Raw genomic sequence first — 25682 nt, 5'->3', positions numbered from 1 at the left:
TGAATGATATCAAACTAGGGTTACTGATTAATTTTCTTGGAGTCTAGTCAATTTTAAAGTCTATTCGAAATTTAGGGGAGTTTAGGATTTCGAGTTTAGGGGAGCCAGTGCTGTGTGTGTCCGTCGGCAGGAGCCTTTTAAAAGCCCTGCTGCAGCATTTTGAGTCATTTTAAGAGCAGATTACAAAGGGAGTTGCAATGATCTAAACGAGAAGAAATAAAAATATGAATCACAATTTCAAGATCAGAGTTGGAGAGAATTGGCCTAAATTCAGCAAAATAAAAACAGTTTTTGACCAAAAGTCCAGAATGGCTGTCAAGAGACAGTGACAGGTCGAACCAAACATCAAGATTTCTGATGCCCCACTGAAACAAGGTGGCTCACAATGGAGATGATTTTCTCCTCTTGGGCAATTATCAAAGTGTGTCAGTATTTTTAAAATGTAGCTGAAGGCTAAGGCGGTACACCCAGATTCACTTCGCTGCTTGACAACACTGTACATATGAACAAAACATGCACGTAAGTAATTCAAGTGAACAATCAAGTGAGCGTATTTTGAGTTGGAAACATTCAGGGCAGCAACTAACAGCTTCTTCTGAGCTACTGTGCCTTTAACTTTCCCAGTATGAAAATGAAAGGAATTGGCTAGTGTTGAATTAAAGCAGTACTAAGTAACCCATGCCCCTAGAGGCCAAAAGCGCCACTGCAGGTGTCGTAGCATGTTAAGTTTTTTTACTCATTAATTATCTGTGAGAGTAAACACTATACTGGCAGAAAAGACAAAGGGAGAGAGGGATATTGTACATCCAATTACACAATGGAGATCATTTTTTCACTCAAACTTGGCCATGAATACTGTTTAAGTGGCTCTAGCCCACAGTTACTTTGCTCGTTAGCCTGTAAGCTTTTCTTTGTGATTCCATTAGTGTGTATTGGTGGCTCCTACCTGTAGGCAGCAAAGTTGCAATAGTGGTTTTCTGGCCAGAGGCACCAGGGGGAGATGAAAGACCCCCCAATCGCAACATTAACACTTGTATTGCCCCCAGAGGGACTACGGAAAGGATTTATTAAGGTAAACAAGTTACTTAGAACTGCTTTAATTAGAAAGTACTTAAAGGCCATTAAACATACTGCACTTCTATGGAAAAGAAGTACATTCATTTCAATAGAAAACTGTATGTATTGTATTTTCTACTGACTCTAAAACATGTTATCTTTTGCTTTGTGACTTGTGTAGTATCTCAAAGGTCATGATCTTTTACACCAAGTAACCTGAAACACAGCTCTGGCCAGTCTCTACAGTCAGCTGACAGTGATAAGATCGCCTGAGCCCACAGAATCCCACTCGGTCACACAGACACAAAGCAGGAGGTTAGAAAACAACTTTCTCCAAAACATGGCAATGCTGTGTTAAGTCACGTCACACGCTGTCACATGGTAGGTGTTACCAAGGCTGTGGACGGGAATTTGAAAGTACCAGTAGGAAACAACAATACACACGGGTGGAGGGTGAGGGGGTGGAGCTTACATGATCCCCATCAAACACTTGAAAACCCTTACCTTGATTCTGGGGGCTGGCCGTGGTGTTTTTAGAAGAGGAGAACTACTAAACAGCTTTGTGTCCATGTCTATAGAGTGAGCCTCCTAAAAATACAACAAAAGCTAAAATGAAATTAGTCTTTCTTTATCAATGTTGTACAATACACTTTATCAGCCTGACCGGAAAACTTCATCTCAGAAGTTGTTGACATTAACTATTAACTATGTTAACTACCAGAAAGAGAATGGTTCAAGTGAGGGGCACAGGTGCTTATGGAGCATTCAAAGGCCTCCTGTAATATTAGCATAAGGAGAGTGGGGCCTCCTCAGATGTATATATGTTGTAGCACTTTGAGGTTTCGCTGAAATGTAAAGTGCAATATAAATAAAATTTATTATTATTATTATTATTATATATAACATATCTTGCATGTCTTTATGCACGAACTGATCTGGTCCTGTCATACATATACCAAATGCTCGCAATGCGCTCAGGTGGCTGAGTTATTTACACTAAAGGTACTACCATCCATCCATCCATCTTCTTCCACTTGTCCGTTTATGGGTCGTGGGGGCAGCTGCTGGAGCTGCCCAAATCACAATGCACCAGCCCCTTATGGCTCCTCTTGCAGGTGGTGGGTCCACAGAAGGACGGCCTCACGATTAACCGGGCCTGTTGGTCTCTCTGGACCTGTTTGCCATGGGAGATCCTACCAGGGGCACGAAGCCCCCGACAACAGCGCTCCCAGGATCATTCGGGTGCTCAAACCCCTCCACCACGTTAAGGTGGCGGTTCTAGGAGGGGAAGGTACTACCCATATGTAAAATCAATTACTTTGATCAAGACAATTAAACACTTTTTGGGGCATTACTACAACTTATGAAAGTTAAGAAACCTAGCAGAGCATAACAATTGTGTATTCCTGTTTGGCTCGAGAGCCACGTGAGAAGAAGCAAAAACTATCTCAGACATTTGCTAAAATGGTCTGAGGTCAGATAGTCCAGCGCAGCGTCACCCTTTCATGGCATCAAGTGGAGCCCGTCACGTTTCACGTCAATAACACAACCATCAATCAACCAGTATGGCATGGTCACAGAGTGGGGGCAAAGGATATCTTTCCGAAAGTGGAATTCTTGCTGAATTTTTCAGTCTCCCCAGTCATGTGAAAAGATAAAGGTCAGTGATGATGCAGCAACTGCAGCAGCAGCACATGTTAATGCTTGCCTATTTGGTCAATCAATGTTTAAGTAGCATTTTAGATTATTGAAGTACTTAGGTTTGCTTTCAGTTGCTCTCTAACTAATACAATTAATAGTCAGAAGGATATACAACATGAACTGCTTTTACTGCTGACATCAACAGTGACAGGACATCAATTACTGTATTTGCCACACAAAATATATTACTGACCCTCAAAATATATACGTACATCACACCTTGCCTGGCTAGCCAGTCTACTCTCTTTTCCTATTCTGGACAAAGACATCCTGCTTTAGAACAGAAACAAAAAGCAGGACTGGCTGTCTGGCCTTGCTCTCAAACACCTATAAAAGGCGCACTGATATTGAAGGACCCAGCATCTCCACCTAAAGTATCTGAACACAATGACCAGTATTTGAATAACTGTTTGTCAGGTCACAACCGCTGAAGCAGCAAGAATGGACCATCGAAGCCTGAATGCACACCTGTGGGAGGGTGTTGTAATAAAAATCAATAATTATTACTACATTACATTTTAACATGTCCGAGCTGATGGGCAGGAGCTACCACAGCTTACTGTGTATGGACACAACATGTGACAGATGTGTTACCAGCTGTGCTACGATGTACAGGACTATTCATAAAAACAATACCATCTAGTGTTTCAGAAGTAGACACAGCACCTTAACAACCATGAGGGTTGGATAGTCTTCCATGCAGTTTTCCCGGTCCTTTACAACTTCAAAGATATTGTTGTAGTTCTGGATGAGTTTGACCATGATTTTGTTACATATTGTCTGTTCTTTCATCGCCTCAAAACCAGCAGCAACACTAAAAGAGAGGAAACCAAGTAAAATCAATTAGGACAAAACAAATATAGCGTCAATATGTTGTGAACTTCACCACATGAACACAATAACACACAAGATGGACTAGAACTTCTTATTGACAAGAAAAGCTTGATATGTTTTCCATAAAGGATCTCCATAGTCCTCTGGTGTGTTATGAAGATGCCCACCCACAGGCTGTCTGGTCAATACTCAGCATGCAAACAGAGCATACGTGAGGGGAGAGAGGTTTCAGGGAGAGGTGTTGATGAAATCAGTGAAAAAGCTCAGAGATGAGGTATCCTTATTTCAACACCTGCCAAAGGCATTACTGCATAATTCACATGATACATATTTATGTGATTTAAAATTGATAACAATATATTAAAGCATTGAGTTTATCATTTGAAGAACATGTTCTGTGATTTTGGCTGTAAACTTTCTACATTTTTCTATTTTATAAACTAAAGCACCCCCTGCTGGTTTAATCTTGAAATTCCATAATTTATTCTTCACTCTTTCGTTGAATTACATGACATTCTGTAACAGAACCAGGAGGTTCATTGGGTTCAACCAGTATCACATGGTCTTTGGCACATAGTGTACAGCTTGTTTCAGTAATGATATCAATTCACGCAATCTGGTGCCTTGACGGGACGCCATAGTTTAATATCAAATTCAATGGACAGAAATAGGGACTGACACATCAGTGATATAAAATTTCGAGTGGCTGTTACAACCAGATGGAGCCAGTTGTAAACTGTAGGAGCATTGAGAAGAATTCAGTACAATTGTGTGAGTCCATAATTTCAGTTGACGCCGATTAAAGGGAACAAGCATTTTCACATGAAGGGTTTGTTGTTACTTATTGGGCAGCCAATTATTAGTCTGTCCCGGTAGTGCTATGAAGTTGATACTAATGAGCTGAACGCCAAGAAACATAATTTACATTCAAGACTAGACATGACATGGTCACATTTCATACCCCGGCCTCATCAGATCTCAGAAACTATGCAGTTAGGGCTGGTTAGTGCCAGGAAGGACGGTTGAATGGTGTGTGTGTGTGTGTGTGTGTGTGTGTGTGTGTGTGTGTGTGTGTGTGTGTGTGTGTGTGTGTGTGTGTGTGTGTGTGTGTGTGTGTGTGTGTGTGTGTGTGTGCGTGTGCGTGTACAAAAAAACATTGTAATGTCCAATCAAATGATGATCTACGCCATAGGATGACAATTGCCGCAGATCTGCTACAATCACACACTGTAGTATGACAATCTGTGACAATTTATGCAGGTTGTCAGTCTATCCCAAAGGTAGCTGTAGCTACATATTCTTTAACGACCCTAGAGTATGGTGTGAATGAAAAAAATTGTCCCTTTGGGTTGCGAGTGTTATGTGAAAGTGCAATGCAAATAATCTCCCCTTGCCTCCCTTGTTATCCAGTTTCCCTTTAAATAACTCTATAATACAATAATAATAATAACAACAACAATCAAAAATAACACATGCCGAAATAAAGAATGGCTTCTTTTAAACTCACTGGAAAATACTTGGTCCAAACACAGTGGCCAGATTGTGAGCGGTCATGCGGTTTTCTTTATGGTTGTGCTCCACTTGAGTGAGGAACTGACAGAGGTATCGTAGGAGGCTGAGGTGAACATCTGGAAGCAGCTGGAGCAGGTCACTAATGTCTGAACAAGAGCCACTGTCTCCACAATCTGTGGACACAAATTAAATAAAAGACATAAATATAAGAAAAGCACATCAGATGGGCTGCTCAGTAATCAAAAACAATCAAATTCATTATTTTAATGGTGTCAATTAGTAAATCACAGCAGAAATCAATGAGGTCAGACATGTTCAACAAAATCCCCTGTAGTCTAGTCATGTACAAATACGATATGTTCTGAGATGCATGTGATTCTTGTATTTGTTTAGCAGAGCAAATGTGCAAAGAACTGCATCTTAACTTTAAATATAAGATAATAAAAATAAATAAAATTAAAAATAATAGATGTCCTGAACTTTTTATCAACACCTGCAGTCAAACATGGATCCAGCTTGGAATGTTGTGTGACAAATGACACAACCGACTTTTGTTCATTTATCAACGTAATATCTAATCTTGATTATATCCACTTATAATGCCAAGCATTAGAGCAAAGAGCTTACAAAATATGTTGATGCTATTACTCGTGACACATAATTGGGTCAAAGTTTGATCCGATTGAATCCTGAACGACTCTGTGACGCAAATATGTGATTGGCTAGTTGACGACTGGAAGCTGATTTTTTTGTTTTAATTAATATCCATTGTGAGTTATATTGGATTTTTGTTTTACATAGCATTCATATAGAGGCCTTGAAAGCTTGAAAGACATTTATGGCACCTATAGGACCCAATGCAAGCACATGCTCGGTCAGGGCATACGTGCAATGTTCCCCCATTCAGGAGCTTAGGCCAAAGAAGGAAAGAAAACATCAAGGCTCATGCCTCACCTGCAAAACAAACTGTTTAACATGTATGCCCTATGTCTCTATAGTCAGTTCTTATAAAAAGCTAGATAGAGCTGAGATTTTGGCTGTGTTTTAAAATGCTAACAATTCAGTTATGTACTTAGAAAAAAAAAATAACCACAGTGATGTTTGCTTAGGTAAGACTGAGATTAGGTTTTTTTGGCAATGTTTCCCCTCACTCAACCATTTATTTTGTTGTTGCTGGACAGTTAGTGTGAGTTTGACATGTCCCGATGGCCGAGAGCCCCTGTACCTACCTGGCCACGTGGAACAATAGAAAAAGAACGGATGAAGCACCTGCTTATCTTCTTTTAAACTGTGGGCAATGGGCATTCTGTCTTTTTTTTTTATGTGGACAACTTATTCTAAAGCTGACTGACTGACATATAATAATAATAATAATAATAATAATAATAATAATAATAATAATAATAATAATAATAATTATTATTATTATTATTATTATTATTATTATTATTATTATTATTATTATTATTATTATTATTATTATTATTATTTGTACAGACGTCTGGCCCCTCCCTCCAAATAAGTTCTTACCCTGGTAGTGTTGTATTAGCGCCTTCTGCACAGTGGAGCCTATGAGCGCCTGTGGCAGTTCCCTGAGGTACAGCTTGAGCAGACTGGCCACTGTAGAAACATCACACTCCGAAACAAAGTCCACATCTTCCCCGCTCTCCAGCCGCTGCTTCAGGCTGTCCACCGCTCGGACATTACCGTTCACCCGGAACAAACCCTCCTGATCCAGGCCTGCCGGACAGAGAAAACGTTTACTCAAGTACATCCTAACATCGCCAACATGAGATAAGAACATAAAGTCTCTAATAACCTGTCTGTGGAGGGTTTTTTTGCTGCAGAACAGAGGACAGTGTGCAGCCATGTGTGTAGCACGTGCCACAGGTTGGTAAATGCAGGTGATCTGGTCATGAACCCAACATTTCATCTTGATTCAGCTGAGCTAATACACAAACATCTACCTACATTTACGTGGTGTTTACTTTATATTACACAAACAGGTCTACGTGTTCTCCTATTGACAAATTTGGATTATAGGCTAATACGCAGTTTGTTGCTAGTTTCTTAATTAGCCTAATTGAACACCAGGCCAAGTGCACACCTTTGTCTTGTACATTTAGACTATTTTCTTTTCTTGACTGTATCGAGGGAAGCCAATGTTATTATCAATCATATGGAATAAATAATAAAAAAGAAATATCTTGCAAAACATCTTCCCACGACCACATGGCACCGTGGCACTGAAAGTGCAATATCGAAAGAGAAGTCAGCAAGTGCAATACTGACATCTAGTGGCGGCTTGGGAACTAAACGCTGGCAGATCTTTGGTGTTTTATTTATTTATTGTATGGCGTTACTTTTGGACTTGATTTTAGATTATTAAACATGGCAAGGAGTGTTTGTGTTTCTGAAAAATCATTTTAGATCAGCCTTTTACTTAGTATTTGTGAAATGTTACTGTTTGCACTTGTCCTGCTGGTGAGAAATAGCTTGTATTTAAGCTTGTGCATTTGTTGAAAATACCATGCAAAATGAAAGTTTTCTGTCTATCTAATTTAATCCAGATTTACACATATTTTAGTTTTAGTTTGAATCTGTTTTATAAATACAGAATGTGATCATATTATGAAGCATATTTTTATTATGATGCTACTTTATGTAAAATATGGCTAAACTCGATTATTTGCATTATATAATACTGTATAATATAGCATTTTGTAGCTTGACCCTGTTATAATATCCAGAGGTAGCCCATGTCTTTACAATTAATCCATTGATGAACAGGGTGACTGATTAGAAATAGAAAAAGAAAATCGAAACTTTTGTAATTTGACTGTGAAAATGGTAATGCAACCCACTGAATTACTGCTTTACACATATTCAACCCTTCATCAGACATTAGCATAACAGCAGAACCGACTGACTCAAACCAAAAGAACCTTTTGTAAAGAATATAAAAAACAGGTTAAATTTAAACATGATGTTCAAAATGACAAATTATAGTCATATATATAGTTATATTCATGTGGTTTTCCTTTCCTTACCATGACTGTGAATATGTTCCACCATTTTCCTCACTACCAGAGGCACCCCATCCTTCAGCAGGCCTTGCTCTTGCAGGTCTCTCAGACACTTTCCGAACACTCTGGCCTGATTGTTTACTGTACCCCTTGGTTTTAGGACGGGGATGTGAACCATCTTCAGCATGTCTTCCCTCACCTTCACCGCTGCCTTGTTGTGCTGCAGAAAAAAAGAGCAAACTGATCAACTTCTATGTCCATGAAGTTGGTATAAGCTGATGTCCCAGACATGTTCCACTGAAGAGCTAAAAGTTGAGTGCAGAGTGTGTGATGTCTCATAGGAGTCCATAATTATCACCCCCTGCCGTTGCATGCATGTACACGGGGAGAACAGCGTGTAATAAGAGCAAAAAGGCTGCGAAACTGGAGGGATGACTGTGCACTTGTTGCTACGACAAATATCAGGTTACCATGCAACACCTGTGGGTAAAGGCATGGCAGGAAATACATTATACTATCTACCTGTGCAAAGAGACACGTATAGCTGGTTACATTTGCTAAATTATAAATATACATGACTGTTTCTGATGGAAAATGCACTGTTATTTACAAATCACCAAAGTAAACACTGTCACGAAGAAGTTGCCTACAACATGTTTATAGGCATGGTCTTTTGGGCTAATTTCTATAGATACAATTAATAATCTGTAAACATTTTGCAGCCAATTTTTGGGCAGTCGTTTTATTAACACTTTTCTACTACTTCTGTAGTAATGATGAAGTTCTTTTACTGAACTAGAATTTTGTCAGTAATCATCAGTAAGTATCTCTGCACATCATTTTTATAGAATAATATCATTAGAAAATGCATTGTTGCTGCTGAACAGAAACTTTATCCATGTTCAGCCTAATACGTCTTACTCTCCATATTGGAACATAAAGCAAAAGTGCACTTAGCACACTAGCACACAAAGCTAGCACACAGACCCAGTGTAATTGACTGCCTGTAGGCCTACTCTACTCTATATTTTCTGAGCAAACAGTGCCACATGTCATCTCCTCTTTATATTGCAATACCCAGCACATTTACTACGGGGCTTTGTTATCATCTTTCCTGTAAGCAAACACTTGCACTCAAAATTGTAGCCATTCTTCTGTGAGCTAGAAGTAAAACATAATGAATGTTGAGCAACTTTAGCTTTGATTCAGATAACAAAGAACTAATGGTGCGGCAGTGACTATTAAAACTCATCATACTCATCAAAATGTTTTCTGGACTGGGGCTATTGACAAGCTTTGGGTAAAGTTTGCCCCTTGTAACCATGGTAACAGCAACACCATGTGACAGTCTAATGTGCACTACTTCAAACAAGGGAATTGACCCATGCTTTGAATGAGGGGCCTGAATGATTAAGCCACAAAAGGCCCGACTGAAACGGGGGCTTGACAAGAACAGTGGGCTAATGAGGTAATATAATGAGTATAAGTATGAGTGTAGTCAGCTGGTTAAACGCTCTTTACAGATGGTACTTAGATGGTTAAGGAGCCTAGATCTGACTACACCAGATGCCTTGGTCATGTTAATTCACCATGCATCTGCACTCCAATCAAATGAGCTACAGCCTGCCTGGTAAAACTCTTACAGGCTCGACTGTTTAATGGCATAGAGGTTATTGGGCAGCACAATGTAGCTGCATTTATGATAGACATTGTGCTGGCTTCAGCGTCATAAGAACGATTCCGGGCTCTGACCAATTTATTGTATTGCTGTCACCTTTCTTCACCGCCATTTATGCTGTTGATAACTGCTCTCCAATAAAGCCAATAAAGTCTTGAGATGTATAATTAAATCATGATCATTTCAAAACACAATTTGATCAGTTCTATTAGCACTAAACAGTTTAATGCAGACTCAGGACTTAAGCCAGTCTGAGCTCGGTCTGATAGCCTTTTGAGCAGATGTCGGTGAGATCTGATGCAGCTTGTACACAAACCACATAGTAAAATAAAGTAAATACATAGACAGACAGACAAATCATAAACTAGAGATATAGCTTTGTGTGTATAACAATAATGATAAACTCGCACGTATAATGACATTACAATCCATAATATTTCATGTGGCAGATAGCTGCATATTCGTTACAAAACATGACTTTTGTAATGTCCCTCCTTTCCCCAATCCATACCCAAAACTGACTATTTAATCTTTGGCTTATTTCTGTTTTTATTTTTTATTTTCCAAATGTGGTCTTTGTTGTTCATTCTTACCTATCAATTGTAATTAGCATTTTTTGATGCATGTAGTTCTCACTAATTCACTGTATTTATACTTTCAGACTTTTATACATTGCATAATTAGTCCATGACATAAGAGTCAAAAGCGTGATTTGCATTTGACTTGGAGTTAGAGCCGCATTGAAAAGGAGGAAACACCACGCTGTTAGAGGCTCTATTGTTTGCTGAGACAGAGCACTGTGATTAGCCCAATCATCTTTCCCTTCTCCCCTCCACCTCCTCCCTCCCCCATTCTTCTAACATCTTCCCATCACATCCCCTGACAGCAAAAACCCTATGCCTGCCTCTCCGAGATAATGACTTCTCAACACAAGAGTGTGCCCTACTTTCTGCCAAGAATCGGAAGTGTGTAAAAGTTTTTAAGGTTTCGTGAGGACAGTAGCACCGTTTAGTCTAGACCATTTTAGCATGCTTGTTGGAAGGAACTGCAAGCCCCAACATGCACCCGATGGTCTTCCCACCTATCGCTCTTACCCTTACCCCTGTCTCTCTCTCCCCACATGCCCAGTGCAACAAGTGGCTGCAGCAAATATTCCCAACAGCTGCAGCTAGTTCCCATAAATGGGGCTTTGAAAACAAACAACAAGGGAAATGGTTACTTCTAGCTTAAATACAAACTTTGGATAAGTACAGTATAATGATGTACTTGTTCAGCTGATGGTGATCTCATATAAGCAGTGAGTCACTTAAAGGAAAAACTGGCAAGGGTGGAAAATTATACATTATATTTGCAGTAGGACAGTAAAAAATGTTGTTGTTGTTGTATTAGTGCATGTGTTGAAAGTCTGAAGAAGTTAATGTTCACATTGTACTGTGTAAAAGACTTCACAAAAGCACCGGAAGTTACGTGGCCAAAGTTACTAAAACTTCTGGAGACGTCACCTTTAACTCTTTGTGCCTCCTGAAAACTTTTAGCCCAGACCATCCCAAAGGAGCGCGTCCCGTTATGCATTCCCTGGCGCTGATTCACTCTTTCAATGGGAATTCTTTCGCATGAACCTAAAGAGCCTCTACTCACACAGATGGTCAGTGCTCCTGCCCCCATTCTTTCAGTGAAGAAAAGAAGAGATGTTGTTAAAGTGCCGCTGCTGCTGTCCTCCTCCTCCTCTCCTTCTCACTAGATATCCCCTCGAGTGGGAAATCCCTGTAAAAAGCTCCATCCATAATCCATGACAGTGCCGGAGAATGAAGCGGTGTTGTCAGTGGTCTTCAGTGTTCCCCGGTGAACCGATGCTGCCCATGAGCAAAGGGATTTAGAGCATGTCTCTCTTTCTTTCCCTCCCTCCGTTTCCCCCCCTCACTCTTCTCCTGGGCTGAAATCTGAGCCAGGCTCTCTGATTGGTCAAGGCGTAGGTCATGTGATCAGAGGGTTCAGGCCCTAAACTTTAAAATGTGTGCCTGCAGGATTTGTCTGTGTGTGGCAGAGAGGAAATAGGGAAGGTTCAGGGACTAAGGAAAGGGAGAGATGTAAAGTAGCACATCAAGCAGTGTTGAATTACAGTAGTCACAGTGACGTTCACAAATTCATTTTATTCAAAAACATTTATTTTATAAGGAGGCAGATCACTTATCCTTGTTCACAGTATGGTAGTAAGGAGTAAAGAGTATTATACATAAAGAATACATATACATATAATATAATCTTCTTTTTGGATTATTGATACAAGTACAGATACAGTATATTCCTGGATCTTATTTAGACGCTAACTTAACTTCATTCCTAACAACTCTTGTTCATGTCTGTTCCTTGTTAATGACAGGTAAGCTAGTCAAACCTTAGACTTCTCTCATACAAAAATTTCTTGATGTTGTGCTCAACCCAGTCACTAAACGCTGACGTGCGGGTGAAGACTGAAGGCTTCTTGTCCTTGATGCAGCCTTGAGGCCCAAAGCTGACGATGCCATGGACCTCCCAGGAAGAGCTCGCGGATTCACAGGCAAACGGACCACCGGAGTCCCCCTAAGGAAGCAGGTATTGTTTAGATCAGGGGTTCCCAAACTCTTCAGGCCACGACTTCCTAAAGCACTCAACCAACAAGGTGCAAAACATTTAAAATCTGGTTTAATGTTGTTAGTTTCGATACTGTGTTTTGATATTTGGCTTAATTTCACTGAAAGATGCTGTGTGCATTATTATCCTTTGGGAATTTTCCTCCCATTATTACAGCAAGCAGGGCTGCAACGTGCTATCAAGGCTGACTGATCACAAACAAAAAACAACTCCACATCGTGTCCCGTCATTAAGACGCCGCACATAACATCACCCGGAGCTCTTCCAACGCGGTTCATCTAACGAATGTTGTTGTGCAGAGAGCTTTGCGTTACCTGGCAGGCCGACTTGAGCTCATCAGGAGATTCATATCCTGCGCAGATCATGGAGGGCCGCAGCGTGTCCCACCAGTACGCTGGTTTACTGCAGGTTGCAAAGTCAACAATGGGTAGAGCTGCCTGGTTTAGCTGATCAGCTACTTTGGGGAAGAGGTTGCCTTAAAGCACACAGTCCAAAAAAAAAAAAGACATTGTATGGGTTTACATATCATTTACCATTTACATATCCCCCTCTGTGGTTCATTTCTATATACAGTTTTTCAAACCATTTTTTGTACATCATCTAAGTTACACTTTTCTATCAAGTATATGTAATGCAGGTTACATTTCCATGCTCAAGTTTTCCATAGCACGGTTGAAAATGTCCATGTCCAATTTATATGCTCTCTATGCAGTTTGACCCATATACTCACTGAACATTTTTGTCTAATTTGTGCATTTACTGTTTGTACAGTTCACTGTAGTTTCCAATCCATTACAATCATAAACCATGTTTACCTACAACCTTCGACCATTCGGGCTGTGCTATTCAGTAGGATCTGTAGCCACTTTAACACTTTATTTTTTGACCGCATTTGATCGTACTGCTGGACAATAGTCCAAATAAAGCAGTCGCAGTTGTAGAAGGTTCAACAATGGATTGACCCTGAACCTTAGCATTGGAATTTTATGTTTTATACAGTAGTAGTGGATATGTATGTAAGACAGCCTTCTCTCAGCAGTAAATGACTTTAGTGGTTACAATTTGAGCACTGAAATGATCATAACGGGTCATATGAAAGAAGCAAGAATAATAGATCTTGATTAAGAATTAGAATGAATATGCAGGATAACCATGTGTGAAATAAAGCACTCTACTGTCAGTGCATATTTTGAGGACTTCTGCTCTCTCTTTTCTCCTCAATGCATTGTTTTAAATGTACCTTTTTCATCTCCCCAGCCCGTGACGAAGCAGGGCGTCCCGGCAGGCATCACAGCTCCAGGTTTGGGCAGGCAGATGGGGCTGATCTCGCTGCTCATGTTGACCCGTTCAGACAGATGCACCAGGGCGATGTCGTTGGTGATGTCCTCCTTGTCCTGCTCGTACACAAAGCCCTCGTGGCGAATGATGCCGTCAACCTTGTAGCAGGCCTCGGCTGACGGGACGTCCATCGAGGAGTTCATGTGGTGCTTCCCCAGACACATGCGCCAATATGAAGGCTTATTCAGAGGGCTGCAGTGGAGAAAGGTGAGTACAAAAACTGATTTTTGACTGAAAATACTACACATGCAAAGGAAAAACAAGTATTTAGTAGAGTAGATTTGCAGTCAAATGGAAAAGTTTTTTGCTCATTTCACATTTATCCCTCAACTAAAAGAAGAACCATATTTTTGCCATTGCATGATGGGAGCAGAGCCTTGTCAGAAATCAGTGCTCCTAAGTTGTTTCAAGTTAATTTTCCCAGATGAATGAATACATTTACATTTAATAAAAGTGCAACATTCATATTATTTTCTTGTCTACAGCTACAACTGATTAAGATATTGTAAAACCATTATATTTATTTCTCACATGTGGTTAAAACTTGTGTATTTATTTGTTCTTTATTTATCCAGGATAAAACTCATTGAGATTAAAAATCTCTTTTTCAAGAGTGTCCTGGCCAAGATGAAGGGAAACAAGTTGCAACTTACAACATGAAACAATGTGCAGCTGTGAGAATCCATTCTTCGTGAATTAGAGATCCTCCACAGCCGTGCATGTACGGGATGGGCAGCATAGGCGTAGCCTGAAATATGAAATGACTTAGTAATGATACAAACGTTGTTTAGTTAAACTATAATTGTCAAGACTAACCTGCATAGACACTTGCCAGGGCCAAGAATGGGGCACTGCCTCCACTCCATTGACCACCCTCAGAGTGGCATTGCTTGGTTCAATTGCAGGACGTCCACAATTTTCAGGCCAGGCTAGAAGGTGAAAAATTATTACAGTGTGCTAATTCTGCATGAGTTTGGTATAAATAATAATAACAATAACAATAACAATAACAATAACAATAACAATAACAATAATAATAATAATAATAATAATAATAATAATAATAATAATAATAATAATAATACATCAGACTTCTATAGAGCTTTTTTGGACACTCAAAGACGCTTTACATGTGGATTGGATTTTTATCAATTAATTGCAAATCTAACCATAAATCAAATTACCATTGTTGTACCTGTCTGAAAAATTACATCTAGATATTGTTCCATCATCATTCTGTCCTAATTTCAAGCACCGTAAGTCAAAATGAAAAATAAAATACACACTGATATTGATGTTGTCCCAGGGGTTAGAAGGTGAAGGAGGTATTGTCGGGATAATGGCAGGATTGGTGGTCCAGTATCCACGGAAACCACTCTGCTGATTGGCTCCATTACTGACGAAGCGAATGTACAGGCTGTTAGCAGGAACCGTAATAGCTTTTGGAGGGGCAAATCCACAGTATCGACCTGGATAATGACAACCAGACTTTATATTTAACAGCACCGCAACTGCACTGGCCTGTATAAGTCTTGCATGAGGAATTAGGATGTTTTTAGACTGCCTATATTATTATTTAGCATTTCAGGTACTGAAATTATATACATTTATTTGTGATTTCCTGATTTCTTAAGCATAATAACAGGAAGAGATAGAGGGGTATGAATACAGTGCTTACTGAACCCACTGTATTCAGCTGCAGTAACAAAACTCACCTAGTGATGACATTGTTGCTCCAGAGAAGATCTCCACATAGTCCACACACTTGCCTAACATATTCACAGCTTGCAACTCAAAGTGGGTGAACGCCACATGGATACTTGATGCTGTGGGGATTTTGACATTCCATGTGCAAACAGACTGGCCTGCATAGTCACTGGGCCAATTCGGAGATGTGATTTCTCCCTGCTCGGTGCTGAAGCTTCCTCCACATGGTGCTATAAAAAGTGGGGGGGAGTTACTCCAGTATTTACTCTATGTCTTGTAAAGCCCTCTGCGGAGCCTATGGGCCTACACAAATTGATGATGGCAATACCAAATGTACATTTCAGCTGTACCTTGTGAAGGGTCTACAGCTTTCCAGGTGGCATGAAAGCCTGTGTCCACCACTTTGTCATTGGAGGAGAAGCTAAGGTGTAGTGTGTTACCAGCGCTCACTAGGTCTTTAGGGGCGACATGGTTGCAGTGTGTGCCTGAGGAAAACATAAACAATAGGCATTAAGACCAATAATGTCAACACTTGCTGCTTATACACTAATATTAATTTGGTTCATATCCCTGCCCTCCATCAAGTGTATAGTAATCTAGGGCTGCACATTATGATTTGAGAAATACAAAAGAATGCAAATGTTATTATCTACTAGACATAGACTGAAAAAGAGATTCTGAGTTCTCAGTGGGACTTTTATGAATAAATAATGGTCAAATAGATATAAAGAACTATACGACTGGCCTTGACTTGATATTTACTGTTCACTGTGCTTCCAACTGTTGTTTATCTAACAGTGGCTCTAATTTGTAAGACATTCAGGTTTAATATTCTCTTGATTTGAACCTGATTTTGTAATAATCTATTCCAGGTTCAGGTCTGGTTGTCTGACTTCATTCACAAAAGATCATGAGCCAGTATATTTCCTCTTAAGTTCACACTGAGTTGAGCACTATGAGGACAAGTTTACCTAGATTCCCCAGCTGGTCTGTGATGCTGATTTTGTCGGCCATGCACCCGTCGGTCTCCTCGAGGGAGAAGTTGCTGAAGTGAAGGTGGACCAGTTTGCCATCGGGCACCCGAATGTTCCACTGGCAGCTGGCTTTGTTGCTGTAGCTGCCAGGGAATCCCATAGAGGACAGTGTGCCTCCTGTGCCGTTCAAGTCCTTCGGCCCGCCACAGCCAGATGCTGCAGAGAGGACACAGGGTGAAAAGATGCTCTATATTCAGGTTGAGGCTAATTACGCTGTAAGGATCTTCCACTGTCTACTTTGCTCAATGTAGATATCGCGGCGCATGACGTTCTCGATCCAGGGAAGGTAAGCGGAGGTGCGTGTGAACACAGAGGGCTTCTTGTCCATGATGCATCCGATGGGACCAAAGCTTGTGATGCCGTGAACTTCCCAGGCACTTTCTGGAGTGTCTTTGCACACAAGAGGGCCCCCCGAATCTCCCTGTAAAAAAAAAAAAGGTTTTAAAAAATCACTAAATAAGCTTCTTTTTATATTGTGGGCTATAATGGTTTTGACAAAGCATTTACCCCTGAACTAATCTCATCAAGAGTTAATTAAATTTCTTGTACCTGACAAACAGACTGCAGCTCATCAGGGAGGGTATAACCGCAGCATATCATCGAGGTCTTGACTTGAAACCACCAGTAGTCCATCCTTTTACACGTGTCGTATGGGACCACAGGCAGGGCGACCTGATTTAGTGTCTCAGACGGTTTAGCATTCAGCGAGTCACCTATAAAACAGCATCAGTTTGTACTTGTTTCATTGTCCACCAGGGGGCACACTGCTTGGTAAATTCACTGTAAATATCCCTGTCACAAGTCACTGCAGGTGTCAGGGAAAGGAACATAAGGCACCTGTTTCGTCGCCCCAACCGGTGGCATAGCACTTTTTTCCTCCGGGCAGGACCTCCTCTTCTGAAGGCAAACAGGCGTAGGATATTTCGCTTGTTGGTGTCACATCTCCGTCCAGTCTGACTAGGGCAATGTCAAACTCCACCGTGGGCACTGTGGGGTACTTGAAGCCTTCGTGGCGGTAGATGCCGGTCACATCGAGGCAATTCTCTGTGATTTCGGTGAAGGTCAGGTTATGTTTGCCCAGACACATGCGCCAGCGATGCAGCTCGTCAGCATAACTGTGACAGAACAGGGAAAGGTGCACTAATAAATTAGAGGGTTAAAGGGATATTTCAGGATTTGATGAGGGCCTCATTTCCTAGTTTTCCAGAGTGTTGTTGATTTCTGGAGATATAAATATATATTTTAATTCATGCAGTCCTTATATTGGAATAGTTTAATGGTGCTAGGCTAGTCCTAGGCTAGCATATGTCTATGGTAACTAGTAGCCTGCATTAATAACAGTCTGACCCAAGCACAGTGCACCAGAGGCAAATCACTTTTAACACCAGACTACCGATATAAATGTCTGTATTGGTTGAATAACATGCACTAGCCTAGCACCACTAAACTCTTCAAGTAAAGGACTGCATGACATAAAAAAATATATAAATGATGTTAAAAATCCTGAAATATCCCTTTAAGTGAACATTTTAGCAGCATTGCATGATATAGTGCAGAAAAATGTTCATATTACAATTAATTACTGTAGAGATGGGCAAAATGATGATATAAAATCGACTTGTAGTGACCCTATGACGATCTCCCATCTCAGAGAAATCTTTATATGATTCACATGCAGCCCAATGTTCAATACAGACATTTGCCATCCTCACCCACTTGTTTGATTCAGCCTCAATCATGAGTTGAGGGTGCAACAGGTGGATTTAACCAATCTTAGTGAAGTGTCAACCAACGTACAGTGGCCTGTGTAGAGCCACATTGTACGGTTTTCTCTTATAAAAAAGTGAATAGTGATCTAGGCTCTAAGAAACTCATCATTTGAATTTTTGGCAGATCGCCCAACACTATATAGCTGTTGAATTTTATGTCTATTTAAGGGCTCTGTTAGATTTTTCGGTAAGGCATTAAGGCATCTCTAACAAGCTGAGATAATACAATAAGCCTGAACTAAAAGGCCTATGGGACTTTTTTTATTATTCAAGAAGAGAGCTGCCTCGCCTTCACTGAATCCTATGCAACTACCGTACTCACTTTATAAAGCAGTGGGCCGCCGTAAGCACCCAGTTTTTATGAATAAGTGTGCCGCCGCAGATGTGCGCGTATGTGGGTCGAGAATCTGGCCAAACCTGAGACGGAAAAGGCGAGAAAAGGAAAAGGTTAACAAGCAAGCCGCGTTTCGTTTTGTTAGTCTGATGTAATGCCATGAAAATGTGCGCAAATTTGCTCTGAGTCTCACCTGCATGGAGACTTGCCAGGGCCAGGAGTTTGGCTTGGCTGGTTCTCCGTTCACAATACGTGTCGTAATGGAAGGGGGGTGAGCTGGTATTCCACATGTGGGCCAGTCTGAGAAAACAGAATTAACGCTATGATCTTCTATTTGGAGACCTTGCACAAAGTAATGCTCAGTCAGGTATAAAACAATAGTACATCAAACTTGTATAGCTCTGTTTGGACACTTAAAGACGCTTAACATTGAAATAACTAAAGACAACTAAAGAAATGTAAGGAAAAGCCAGCTTGAACAGGCCTGCGTGAGTAAAATTAATCCGCCCATGCAGCAGTCCATCTATAAAAGTGCATCTCAGCGATTGTCTTGGCTCTGGCCCATGCCACCTGAGGCTCATCTCTGAGTGAGGAATCAAACTGTGTGACAGGCAGCGAGGAAGGGGGGGGAAAGAGAGGCACTATGCCACTTCACGTTATCTCCACTGCACATCAGCCTTGTTCTACAGGACATGCGGGTGCAGGGGGAGCTGTGTAAGAGGTGTGAACAAGGACCAAGATAGAAGACTGTAGGTCTATGTGATGTCTCTTCAGAGCTGCATGGTCTTTGAGTGAATCAGAGTGCGGCCTTTCTGTTAAAGAGGGGGTATTATGCTTTTTTCAATCACATACCACCAGCCTATAGCACACTACAATGATGACGAAGCCTTCTGTTGGTCTGTAAATGCAGTAAATTAGAATAACTGCCTTGTATAAAATTGCTCTCGCAAAATGGCTGTAGCGAATGTCTTGAAATAGGCCTCTGTCTCTTTAAGAACCTCTGACCCTTTCCGACACACCCCCTCCACACGCTGTCTGTGGCATCAGTGGGGAGGGGGTTCTGCTGAGGAGCAGTGGTTGGTCACTCGGCTGGTGACGAAAGCTCGGAGGCGTCTCCAGGAGGTGGGGGCGTTCCTAGGAGGACTCAGGCAAACCTATCCCTAAAATGGCTGCCATCAGAGTTTTTACAGATTACTCAAAAATACGTGAATGTGCCAAGGCAACACTTGGCATGTTTTTAATGAGGGAATGACATAATAACCTGATGTAAAGCTTGAAAAAGTCGATTTAGCATAATACCCCCCCTTTAAGTATTGCAATTGCAGTTATATTTGAGGGAAGAATGAAATCTCAACTGATAAAGTAATTCACAAGTCTGTATAATTATATAATAATAAACATATTTGCTGAGGTGTAGGTTTTATACACAGTATGATTCCTAGGTGACAATTTTGTATCACCTATATCATTTCCGTCTTTGAGATTTGCTAATTGCAATTTATACAACAACTTTTTATTTCATCATTATTAATTGTGCAGCCAGAAATAGTGTTAAATATATGTTTTTCAAATTAACTTTCCAGTGATTATATTATAGACAAGGGCCTGGACATTTTTTTTTTTGAAAGCAGCTGTCACACTTTTATGTTTGTATATCACTTTGATGTTTAGGGGGAAAGAACGTTTTACATTAACAGCCACAGGGCATTTTTCAGCATCTACTATTTCTGCAAACATTTGCAGATCACCTACACAATCACACTAGATGTCCTTAGCTGTGGTCATTATTTGCCCTATTAATGTCTATACCATTGTCCTGAGCCTAAAATACGTCAGCTAGAGACTGCAAAAAGAATAACAACAAAAAACCCAGTAGTGGAGTTTGTTATAACGCTGTGGCAGCAATTGCAAATTCTGTTTATCTTGCCGGCTCCATGCTCCAGATTATCAAAACATACCACTTAATTTTAATTAGTAAAACGGTAGAACAAATTTTCAAAGATGAGCTGAAATGCATTTTTTTTTGCTTCAAGTAGATAAACAACTTTGCTGCGTAAACCAACGGGACCATCCGTTCTATTTGCGTATCTATGTCGACCAGTTGTAAATAATATTAGGCACAAACATAAACTCTACCTAAAGGGATGTCATCCCAGGGGTTTGGCGGAGTGGGTGGTTCGGTGGGAGGAGGCATGCTGGGATTTGTAGTCCAGTAAGCCCTGAAGCCTTTGGCCTCAGTGAACAAGTCGGTATGGAGACGAATGACCAGTCTGTTGCCTTTGGTGTTTATAGACCCTGGCATCGTAGTCCCGCAGAATGGACCTAAACATCAAACAAGCATTTATATTTAGAAAGTATGACTAAGTTGAGTTTATATACTAACAAAGCTAGACCAAACCTACCATGCTTGTGAATGACGTTGGTGAGTGTGTTCACGTCGTACAGCATTACGTTGTCGAAGCACCGCGATGTTAAAAAGTCCTTTGGCTCGAGGTCAAAGTGGGTGAAGTTCAAAAAGATCTTTTTCCCCAAAGGAAGCGCAATGTTCCACATGCACTCAGAATTGGCTTTGTAGTTCATGGGCCAGTTGGTGGATTTTATTACTCCAGATTCTTCCTTAGAGGAAAAGCCACAGCCCTGGACCTCTGAAACACAAAAAGAGGTATTATTATTCACAGCTTTTTTTTTTTTAAATTCTAAGCTTGTGAACATTAAAAGTCCACCTCAAAACTTTCCAAATGCACAACGTGAAAATTCTGAGATATGTGATACTGCGTTGTTTTCAATACACATGTTGTGTACGGGGCATTTAGATCTTTTCTTTCTTGGAAACCACACTGAAGATAAGACTTTTATCTGATGTTTTTCTCTGTCTACTGCCTGCAGACCTTTGATAGTGTTTAGTGTTACTTATGCTGTAACTTTGCTGCTTTCTAAATGTGCGACAGTGGAGAGGGATGGTGTTTCTCAATGAGGTGCTGAACTGTTAGAGCAGCAGCGCCTCAGGTGTGAGCCGCCTCTCTGTGCACTGCTATTTCAGTGTGAGCTGTTTATGCGCGCTGTTTGTGTGGGGCCTGTACCTGTGATGTCCTCGGGGTACACTGCCTCCCACTGGGCAGAGAAGCCACGGTCTGTGAGGCGGCTGTCAGACTGGAAGGTGACAGAGATTGTGTCACTGGCACTGACCAGCACAGGGGGGAGGAAGTATCCACAATGAGTCCCTAAAAACAGACACAAAGGGTTAGAGAAATGGTGCATAATGTAATAATAATAGTGACTGATGGATGGGCATTCATTTACAATGACTTTCTGTCTCAAAGTGGTCAGGCAGCACTGTTAAGTCATTCATAATAATAACAACGGCCTTTCTCACTGACAGTTAAAGCAGTACTAAGTAACTCATGCCCCTAGAGGCCATAAGCGCCACTGCAGGTGTCATAGCATGTTGTGTTTTTTTACTCATTAATTGTGCGTGAGAGTAAATACTACCCTGATAGCAAAGACAAACGGAGAGAAGGATATTGTACATCCAATGACACAATGGAGATCATTTTTTGCACTCAAACTTGACTGTAAATACTGTTTAATTGGCACTAGCCCGCAGTTAGCTTTGCCCGTTAGCCTGTTAGTTTCTTCGTGATTCCATTATTGTGTATTGGGCCTCCGACCCGGTGCAGGGAAAGCTGTATTACCTCCAGAGGGACTACGAAATGAATTTATTAAGGTAAACAAGTTACTTTGTACTGCTAGGTGCACTATCTGAATCCCATTTTCAAAACAGGAATCTCTGAGCTGCTGTGTTTCTAAATTTCACAGACATGTCACGTGATTTAATTCGATGCATGTTTCAGTTGGTGCTCAGACTGTGACAATATTGAGGACTGAACTTTGCAGACCAGCAACAGAAACACAGACAACCGCACAAGCATTTTTTTCTTCTTCTTCTTTCCACAATGTAGTTCTATGGTGCCTAAAGAAATTTACTCTACTACAAGAAAGTACTTGATTACAACTTTGATTGAGAAGCTATACAATACAGATAAATGTTCACACCCAGAGCCCTTTCTTCAGAGCGTGGTTCATTAAACTACACTCTCATCATCACATCCCTGTACAAATACAACATGTACGCTTGCACCCCAGCACTTTAGTCCTTTACTCAGCATTAGGGAAAGCTGTATCAGCTTCACTGCAGCCACTCAAGTGAATAACAAGGAGATGTAAGTTATAGCTTTCTGTGCTAAGAAAATCCTTATCAACAGTTTTATGGCAGGAGACAGAGATTAAGGTGTACAGGAGTGTGAAACCTTTCAGGGTGAACTGCAGAGTTTTTGATAAATAAATAAGTAAATAAATTATACATTTTGTTTCTTACTGATGCTGCAGAACTGTAAATAAGAAGCATGAGAACCAATTTCTTGAATTATTAAATTCTCTTCTTAAAGGGGCTGGAAGCAAGTTCGCCATTTTATACTCACTACTGCCACCTCAGGCCACATGTGTAACTGCACCTTCTATATTAAGCTCGTGCATGACGGCTATTCGGGCCGAAGTGACACATTTTTGAGTGACCGCACAGGATTTTAGAGGCAGTTGTGGTGAACAGGTCTGAGCTCATTCTACACATTAGGACATGGCTGGAACATGTAGGGGGAGGAAAATACTTAATTTTAACATTTTTAAACTCCTTATAGTCCCTTTAAATGAAAGAGGGGGTATTATGCTCAATTCATATTCAATCACATATGACCAGTCTATAGCACACTACAAAGATGATGAAACCTTCTGTTGGTCTGTAAATGCAGTAAATTAGAATAACTGCCTTGTATAAAATAGCTCTCTCAAAATGGCTGTAGTGAATGTCTTGAAATAGGCCTCTGTCTCTTTAAGAACCTCTGACCCTTTCCGACACGCCCCCTCCACACGCTGGCTGTGGCATCAGTGGGGAGGGGGTTCTGCTGGGGAGCAGTGGTTGGTTACTCGGCTGGTGACGAAAGCTCGGAGGCGTCTCCAGGAGGTGGGGGCGTTCCTAGGAGGACTCAGGGAAACCTATCCCTAAAATGGCTGCCATCAGAGTTTTTACAGATTACTCAAAAATACGTGAATGTGCCAAGGCAACACTTCAGGCATGGTTTTAATGAGGGAGTGACATAATAACATGATGTAAAGCTTGAAAAAGTTGATTTTGCATAATACCCCCCCTTTAACACTTCATTGATGTTAAATTGATGTTAAACACTTACCGGCTTTAGTCCATCAAAACTGAGTGAATACTAATTAGAAAAATATCAAAACTGGCATATGCACCTTAATATCTTACTGGCATGCAATATACACAACAAACATGTACTACCTAGCGTGTTGAATTTGTCCGAGATGACTAGTGCGTCTTCCTTGCACTGGCCAGTCTCTCCTGTGATGGCCAAATCTGTGATCTTCAGTTTGACCAGGAAACCTCTGGGCACAGTGATGGTCCACTGACACTTCAGATGAGCGGGATAGGCATTTGGATACCCCAAGGAATGTATGACTCCTTTCCTTCCGTTGATCACTGCAGGACCACCACAACCTGTAAAACAATAAATCAAAGAGAAAAACTCATTAGTCATACCATAATCTCTCCTTATCTTGTGTTTTTTTTTCTTTTTCTCCAAATCCCCAGAGATTGCTTCACTTGAGTTCTCATGTAACGTGCTAATGGATAGAGGCAACAGTGATATTTGCACAACTGCTCTATGATCAGGTTCATTATGTAGCTTTTTAATTGGTCACTAGAGACGACTGTTGTGCCTGCCAATATGTTTAATCTAACGCTGTGCAGAGCAGAGGTGTCTCAGGTGGGAGCACAGAAATATGTTTACATCAATTTGTTCTTCTTGAGTAATGCACTCTGTTTCCAGCAGGTACTTCACGTCCCCTTTTACCTCTGTAGATTGTATTGACATGTGTATCTCATGGGCTGCAGGTTGGTCGTATCGGTGCACCAGGACTAAATTTTGGCAAATCGCTTTAAAGCCCCCCTAAGCATCCTGAAAGCATGTCTCAATACCAATATTTCAACACATTTATCATCATGGTCTTACCTATTTCAATTAATCTTCTATAACTATACATTTGACATAATAATAAATATGATTGTTTTGTCCTTTTAAAGTTATGTGACATCACAGTTCTTATTCATTGTACATAAGATAATTTAATTCTTTTACTTTTGATTGCACATTTTTTGAATTGTCTACACACAGGTGAATATCTCCATTGTGAGATTAATTAAACTCTTAATCCCCACCTGAACCAAAATGCAAGAAAAACGCCAAACAAAACCGCTTTCAAATGAGCCGCTACATTGGCCTATACTGACCTTTTAGATTTGGTGAAGCTGAACTGGAGAAAATGGCAGGGGTTAAGAGGTTAAGTCTTTTCTTTTATACAATTGAAAAATAAGGATTTAGGCCCAGCATTATTATATTAAGCTATTATCTCATAAAATAGCAAATAACAGATTTTGGTGCCATACAAAAACAATTGGATTTGATTTGACAAATACTTTCCGTAGTACTTCAGTACCCTGATACTAAAGTCATACATTTTCTCTTGTATAAAATACCACATTGATCATTCAACAATAGGCTACATAAAATATATCTTTGAAAGGTTACAAATTTAAAGACATATGGTGTAAATGTTCTGACCTGACAGATCCAATCCACTGTATTTATAACACACTATTAAAAACAAGAAAGTTGACCAAAGTGGCGTACAAAAAAGACAATATAAATATACAAAACAGATGGTTATTGGGGCTGTCACACCTTGACGATCTAGCCAGTGTTTGCCAAACGCTCGCATATGCTGAACTTTCTATGTATTTTTTCAGTTTTGGGCGTATACATAGAGTATATATAACAAGTCCACAATTTATGCCCAGCAACAGCAGCATAATGCGACAAGCCAGTGTCCTGAGTGGGGCAGCAAGCGAGGATCAAGCTAAGGCCATGGGAAGGTAGACGTGATGCACAGGTTGGGGGTTCCACCGCGGTCCCCGCGGGTTGCCCGTGGTAA

At 40.6% G+C, this 25682-nt stretch overlaps 2 protein-coding genes across 5 annotated transcripts in view; both read right to left on the bottom strand.

Moving 5' to 3' along the window:
• Nucleotides 1–11676, bottom strand: part of fam13a (family with sequence similarity 13 member A) — a 45278-nt gene extending 33602 nt beyond the window's left edge. The window contains exons 1-6 of one of the 4 annotated variants that reach the window (XM_079553833.1): nt 11446–11676; nt 8154–8349; nt 6634–6843; nt 5099–5276; nt 3424–3571; nt 1561–1644 (exon numbers count right to left, since the gene is read on the bottom strand). In XM_079553833.1, coding sequence (XP_079409959.1) covers nt 1561–1644; nt 3424–3571; nt 5099–5276; nt 6634–6843; nt 8154–8349; nt 11446–11472 — 843 coding nt within the window. In that variant the 5' untranslated portion in view covers nt 11473–11676. The remainder of the gene's footprint in view (nt 1–1560; nt 1645–3423; nt 3572–5098; nt 5277–6633; nt 6844–8153; nt 8350–11445) is intronic. The other 3 variants (XM_079553834.1, XM_079553831.1, XM_079553832.1) reach the window with 3 other exon arrangements.
• Nucleotides 11677–12117: 441 nt separating this feature from the next.
• The window catches only part of LOC306961036 (ovochymase-2), a gene marked incomplete at its 5' end in the record, with an annotated part of 33409 nt that continues 19844 nt past the window's right edge, over nt 12118–25682 (bottom strand). Inside the window, 18 exons of the mRNA XM_079553644.1 lie at nt 12118–12387; nt 12753–12913; nt 13679–13968; nt 14430–14524; nt 14593–14705; nt 15063–15245; nt 15492–15713; nt 15834–15968; nt 16455–16673; nt 16755–16938; nt 17067–17230; nt 17355–17632; nt 18609–18703; nt 18814–18920; nt 20757–20942; nt 21023–21265; nt 21701–21841; nt 23974–24189. Coding sequence (XP_079409770.1) covers nt 12193–12387; nt 12753–12913; nt 13679–13968; nt 14430–14524; nt 14593–14705; nt 15063–15245; nt 15492–15713; nt 15834–15968; nt 16455–16673; nt 16755–16938; nt 17067–17230; nt 17355–17632; nt 18609–18703; nt 18814–18920; nt 20757–20942; nt 21023–21265; nt 21701–21841; nt 23974–24189 — 3227 coding nt within the window. The 3' untranslated portion in view covers nt 12118–12192. The remainder of the gene's footprint in view (nt 12388–12752; nt 12914–13678; nt 13969–14429; nt 14525–14592; nt 14706–15062; nt 15246–15491; nt 15714–15833; nt 15969–16454; nt 16674–16754; nt 16939–17066; nt 17231–17354; nt 17633–18608; nt 18704–18813; nt 18921–20756; nt 20943–21022; nt 21266–21700; nt 21842–23973; nt 24190–25682) is intronic.

The sequence above is a fragment of the Gobius niger genome, assembly GCF_951799975.1.
Source record: "Gobius niger genome assembly, chromosome: 3".
NCBI lineage: Eukaryota > Metazoa > Chordata > Actinopteri > Gobiiformes > Gobiidae > Gobius > Gobius niger.
The sequence above is the reverse complement of the archived record's forward strand: the minus strand, read 5'-3'. Positions and strand labels throughout refer to the sequence as shown.